The sequence below is a fragment of the Myiozetetes cayanensis genome, unplaced genomic scaffold (genome assembly GCF_022539395.1).
Source record: "Myiozetetes cayanensis isolate MyiCay16 unplaced genomic scaffold, myiCay2020 scf30, whole genome shotgun sequence".
In the NCBI taxonomy this organism is placed as follows: domain Eukaryota; kingdom Metazoa; phylum Chordata; class Aves; order Passeriformes; family Tyrannidae; genus Myiozetetes; species Myiozetetes cayanensis.
In genome coordinates, this window is record NW_026087522.1 from 3,904,872 (window position 1) to 3,911,064 (window position 6,193).

Sequence of the window (6,193 nt, forward strand, 5' to 3'; positions counted from 1 at the left end):
CTCGCCTCTCCCCGGGCCCGGCCCGCGCCTCGCCCGCCATCGCGGCCGCCCGCTCGGCCAATCAGCGCCCGCCAAGAGCGGCGCCACCAGCCAATCACGCTCCGAGCAGCAGCCCCGGCCCGGCGCTCCCGCTTTAGGGACACGCGGGCGGGGACACGCCCCCAAGGAGGGGCTAAGCCAATGGGAGGCGGTGACGTCACGCGGCGCCGCGGTGCACGATGGGGGGTGTAGTCCGAGCGCCGCTCCCGCCATTGCCGCCATTTCCCGGGAGCAAAAAAAAAAAACACCCCCAAGAAAAACAACAAAAAAAGACGGGAAAAGACCCCCACCCCACGCCCCAAGCAATAAAAAAGGAAGAAAACTCCCCCCCAAACCATCAAGAAAAAAAGAAAAAGACACAACCCCCAAAAACATTAAAGAAAAACAAACAAACAAGCAAACAAATAAACAAAAAGACAAGAAAAAAGCAAGGAAAAAAACACACCCCCACCCAAAAAAAAAAAAAAAAAAAGAAAAAAAACCCCAACACCTAAAAAACAAGGAAAAAAAAAGACCCAAGACCCCCAAAAAGCCAACAATAAGAAAGAAGGAAAAAAACCACCCCCCTCCAAAAAGAAAGAAAGAAAGAAAAAAAACCTAACAAGAATAAGAGAAAGAAAAAAACCCGAAAAACAAACAAGAAAACCCCTCAAAAAATGCAAAAAACCCCTCAAATAAACCACAAGTAAAAAGAAAGAGGGAAGCCAGTGGGATGCTCACGAGCCAAACTCCTCCATGAACCAGGAGTTTATTGCACAAGAAACCATTTATTTACTCTGACAAAAAAAATTCCACACAGGAGAAGCAGTGCTTGCTTCCCTTCTGGTCTTTTCCAAAAGGATAAATGGTTTCCATCAGACCAAAAAAAAAAAAAAAAAAAAAAAAACCACCCAACAGTGGTTTAACCAAAAATAAGTAATTAATAAGAAAGTTATCTTCACTTAGTTGATAACAGTATCTGAAAGGTAAGTTATCTTAGACGTGGCTGATAGCGAAGTGCTTTGGTGAGAACATTCCTGGTGGTGGGGGAATGAGGGAAATCCCAGCGGGATTTGGGAGCAGCGGCTGCGAACGGGAGGCAAACACTGGCTCTTATCTGGGCTGCTGCCCAGTCATGTGGGGTGCCTGGTGCCTGGTGGGCAGCCCTTTCCCTGGGGTGTGCCCTGTCCAGGGGGACAAGAGCCTGCCTGGGCTGTCCCTTGGGCAGGGAAGAGCCTCTGGAAGGGCTGAGGCTGCAGCAGAGGAGCAGCTGGACCCTCCATCCCGCTGCTCCCACCACGGGGCTGATCAGAGAGAAGCAGAGGGACGTCCGTGGGGTCCCGTGGAGGGCACGTGAGTGCTGGGGGGTTATTTGTGTCTCCAGGGGGTGTTTCTGTGTGAGCAGAGGGAGCATCTGAGGCTGGTCCTCCCTTTTGGGGTGCCTGGTGGGTGCCAGTCTGAGCCCAGAGCTTCCCTGGGCTCACCAAACCCCCATGGCAATGTGTGACTGCAGCCCAGCTCAGGACACAGCCTGCCCTTTCCCTGGGGAAATGGCCAATTCCCTGACTCCGGGGTTTATTTTCTTTGCATTAGGGTTTATATTCTTGGAGTTCAGGTGTGTTTGCCTTGCCCTGGCAGTTCTGTCCCACTGGAAAAAAGCAGGGAAGGCAGTGCTGCCCGACCTTACAGGCTGCCCTGTGCTCCCCAGGGCTGCTGGCAGAGGATGGGATTTGGGTTTGTGTCTCTCAGGAGCGCTGTCCTGGAGCATGGAAGGTGAAAACAAGTTTCAAGGGGGTGAGCTGCGTCTCAGCTTCCCAAAATCCAGCCCCACAGGTGTTTGCTGTGTGATGGCCATCCCTGTGTCCAAGATAAACGTGCTTTTTGTGATTTCCTTCTGCTTTTGCTTAGATGCATCACTTGAGCTGATGCCAGTCCTTCTGAGGATGTCCGTGGGCTGAGATGAGACACCCAAAGAGATCCGTGGGAATCCATACAGAGGGGGGTCAAGACTGGGGTTTTTTTCAGCAGAAAATCCCTCCTGGGTGTGTCTGAGCCCGACCACACAGGCAGGACTCTGGGGATGGGCTGAGTGTGACACCCCTGCCAGCTGGGAACAGCCTGGGGGGGACTGCTGACACTTTGGGCACACCCAGGAGCCGTGGGCAGGTGTGGCCACAGACCCACACCGTGGGCTGAAATCGCCATCCCGGACTTCGTGTGGAGCTTAATGATGAGTTTACAACTGCGTGTGAGGGTGGAGGTGTCTCTGCCTCGCCATCCCCAGGCGCTGAGCTGCGTCTCCACTCATCTCTGCTCCTCTTGGAACAGGACTGATCCCCCCCCATCCCGTGTTTCCCACAGCGGGAAGGTGTCGGGATGGCTCGGAAGATGAGCCTCGCCGAGCTGGAGGAGCAGCTGCTCTGCCCCATCTGCCTGGAGGTGTTCAGGGAGCCGCTGATGCTGCAGTGTGGGCACTCCTTCTGCCAGCCCTGCACGCTGTCCCTGCACGGGGAGGGCCAGGAGGGGCAGTTCCCGTGCCCCGTGTGCCGCCAGCCCGTGCCCCGCAGCCCCCCGGCCCCCAACGTCACCCTGGCGCGGCTCATCGAGGTGCTGCGGAGCCGGGGCGAGGCAGAGCCCACGCCAGAGTCCTGCCCCACCCACCACAACCCCCTCAGCCTCTTCTGCGAGCTCGACCACGAGGTGATCTGCGGGCTCTGCGGCACCATCGGCGCCCACCGGCAGCACCGGCTCACCCCCATCCCCGCCGTGCACTGCAGGATGAAGGTGAGGGCAGAGCCAGCCAGGGGCACCTGCAGTGCTTTCCAAAGGTCCCCTCTGCTTGGGGGACAGGCTGGGAATGGGGCCAGATGTGGGGCAGGGGCCCTGGGATGGGGGGCAGCTGTTTCTCAGGTGGTCGGGGTGCTGTGTCCAAACAGCATCAGAAGGAGTCTGGAGGTCAGGGTTGAGGAGCCACAGGAGAGCAGGGGGGTGGGAAACAGGAGCCCCAGCCAGGCAGAGCAAACAGCTGGTGTTCCCTGCCCAGAGCCACGTGGAAGCCCCAGGAATGGCAAAGCCACCCGTGCCCCGTGCTCCTGGCACTGGGGAGATAAGAGCAGGAGGCACCAGAAACGCTCCTGTGCCACTGCTGGGACCAGCACTGTGAGGGTGCCCCTGGCTGGTGCTGGCCTGGGGTGTGAGATGTGTTGGGAGTGGGAGAGGTGACATGGTGCTCCTGGCAGGAATAGCTGGTCTGGGACATGGACTGGGGCCATGCTGAGTGCTCTCCTGCCTCTGCCACCTCCAGATCCTCCTGACCAAGAAAGTAAAGATCAGCAGGATGTGCAGGGCCCCACAAAGCTTAGGGAAAGTGTAGGAGAATGTGGCTCAGGAGGGCCACGTGCTCCTTGGGTTGACAGGCACTGCCTGGGACCATGGAGGTTCCCTGGGAGGAAGGAGGCCACCTCCATGGTGCTGTGTTTCCAGGAGGAGCTCTCTGTTCTCCTGACTAACATCCAGCAGTGCCAGAGGAACCTGGAGGAGCAGTGCAGCAAACTCATCAACAACAAAAGCCGGGTCGCAGTGAGTGCCACGTGCCAGGGGAGCCCATGTCCCCAAGTCCTTTGTGTCCCCGAGTCCTTTGTGTCCCTGGAGCAACCTCTGCTCCTGATTCTTCCCAGCTCATCCCCCCTACTCCTCTCCTCCTCTCCTCCCCTTCTCTGCAGCAGCAGATAGGGCTTATCTTCCACCCTGCTCCCTGAGGTTTGTGTTCTCCACGACACCCAGGGACTAAACCCAGTCCTGGTTTTGGGAAGGGGGATGGAGCCCTCTTGGTGGCACAGCCCTGTTTCCAGAAGGGTGATGTAACCTCTCCTTGCTTCCTGCCAGCAACTGTTTGATCCAATGTCCTTGGAAGTGGGGAGATAACAGGTGAAAATGGCCCTGCTCGGAGCAGCCTTCCCACTCAGGGCAACACTGGTGGCTTCACATGGAGTTTGTGCCTGGTTTAGCTGCGTTTCCCAGGTGGAAGATGCTTCCAAGGCACCTCCTGACATCCCTTCTGAGGCTAAAGCTTCCCAGTGGGGCTCAACCCACACCAAAGGGGAGCTGGAGCTGTCTCCCCTTAGCCCAGGCCGCGGGTTCTGGGAGCAGAGGGATCGAAGAGCTCTTTCACTTTGATGAAGCTGGTTGGGATGTCAGGAAGGGAAAATCTAGGGGAGAAGAGGTGGAAGGCAGGGGTGGGATGGTGGTGAGGTGTTGAGGATGGAACAACATCCAGTAGAGAGCTGCTGGTTATTTGGCAAGGCAGGGGAGGGCGGCCTGGTGGCTTTGGGGGGTGACTTGGTGGCACCTCTGAAAATAAAAAGCAGGTGAAGGAGCAGGGCAGCCCTGCAGAGCCACGTGCTCCTCCCCACAGGCTGAGGTGGATGTCTACAAGTGGGTGGTCCGGAAGGAATTCCAGGAGCTGCACAGGTACATTGATGAGGAGAAGGCCACCTTCCTGAGGAGCATCGAGGGGAAGGCAGCCCAACTCATCTCCTCCATCGAGGCCCAGGTCAAGCAGACATCGGACGCCCTGCAGAGGCTGAGGGAGATGCAGAGCTCTCTGGAAGCACTGGGCAATGAAAATCAGCTGGATTTTGTCAGGGTGAGTGTGGGTGCCAGCCAGGTCTGCAGCCCTCAGCTCCTGCTCACAGCCCTGAGCACCCCTGGGCACTGGGTGCCCTCACCAAGCTGGGACACCTGGGAAGTGGGATGTAGGTGCTCTCTGTCCAGCCAGGGCTCTCCCATGGGAGAAAACTGTCCTCCAGGAGAGGAAATGCCTATAACAATTTCAGGAGAGGAAAATCTTAGGCTGGAGAGGCTGAGAAGCTGTGCAGCTGTGTCTGACTCTCTCCTCTTGTGTTTTCCAGAAATATGGCTCCTCCCAGTTCAGGTGAGTGGTGGGACCCAGCAGCAAACAGCATCTGTGGGGATGGCAGTGCCTCCATAGCAGGCTCGAGGTCCCAGGCCAGTGGGCACCTCCACATTGCTGAAGCAGCCTCAGGAGACACTGCAGGTGTGAGGGACAGCCTGGCCAGAGCCATCACCTCCACCCCAGACAAGGGCACAAGCAGCTGGTGTCACACCAGTGGCTCCATCGTAGGAGGTGAGAAGCGGTCACACGCCACCCCCATCCCCTGTGTCACAGCTGTCACGTCTTTCCAGGTCAGAGCTCCCCAGCCTGCACCCCGGCGATGGCACCTTCAGCCCCGTGTCCTTCAAGCCCTGTTTCCACCAAGATGACATCAAGATGACAGTGTGGAAGCGCCTGCACCGCCGTGTCCTGCCAGGTACCATCCTGCCGGGGGCCCTGGCACAGGCACGGGCTGCCCAGCCAGTGTCACCCTGCCCAGACAGTGTCACCCTGCTCTGGCCTCTCCTGGGGTGCTCCTCACCACAGGAACGCTCCTGGAGCAGTGCCTGGCCATGCCCTGTGCGGGAATAACTCTCCAGCTGTGCCAGCAGTGCTGGTCCTCAGGGCTGAGCCAGGCTGTGCCTCCGGTGTGCCTGGAGCCTGCCTGCTTTCCTTCCAGCTCCAGAGGCGCTGAAACTGGACCCGGTGACAGCACATCCCCTCCTGGAGCTCTCCAAGGGGGACACGGTGGTGCAGTGCGGGCTCTCCCAGCGCCGGGACAGCAACCCCAAGCGCTTCAACTCCAGCAACTGCATCCTCACCTCCAAGGGCTTCTCCTGCGGGCGGCACTACTGGGAGGTGATCGTGGGCACCAGGAACCACTGGCGCCTGGGCGTCATCAGGGGCACCGTGAGCCGCAAGGGGAAGCTCAGCAAGTGCCCCGAGAGCGGGGTGTGGCTCATCGGCCTGAAGGATGGGAAGGTGTACGAGGCCTTCAGCTCCCCGCGGGTGCCGCTGCCGCTCACGGCCCGGCCCCGGCGCATCGGCCTCTTCCTGCACTACGAGAGGGGGCAGCTGAGCTTCTACAACGCTGACAGCCCTGACGAGCTCAGCCCCATCTACACCTTCCAGGCGGAGTTCCAGGGCCAGCTCTACCCCATCGTGGATCTGTGCTGGCCCGAGCGAGGGTCCTACTCCCCCCCCATCATCCTGCCCATGCCCACTGCGAGCCGGCACCCCTGGGCACCCCATCCTGCCCCCAGGGAACACACGGAGCCGTAG

The 6,193-nt window shown here is 58.8% G+C and overlaps 1 protein-coding gene across 1 annotated transcript; it reads left to right on the forward strand.

Annotated features, from left to right (window-relative positions):
- Positions 1–2,248: 2,248 nt before the first annotated feature.
- On the forward strand, positions 2,249–6,193 carry TRIM50 (tripartite motif containing 50). The gene is made up of 6 exons (XM_050325608.1): positions 2,249–2,802; positions 3,502–3,597; positions 4,433–4,663; positions 4,929–4,951; positions 5,224–5,348; positions 5,592–6,193. The coding sequence occupies exons 1-6, from the start codon at positions 2,395–2,397 to the stop codon at positions 6,191–6,193; spliced, it is 1,485 nt and encodes a 494-aa protein (XP_050181565.1). The 5' UTR covers positions 2,249–2,394.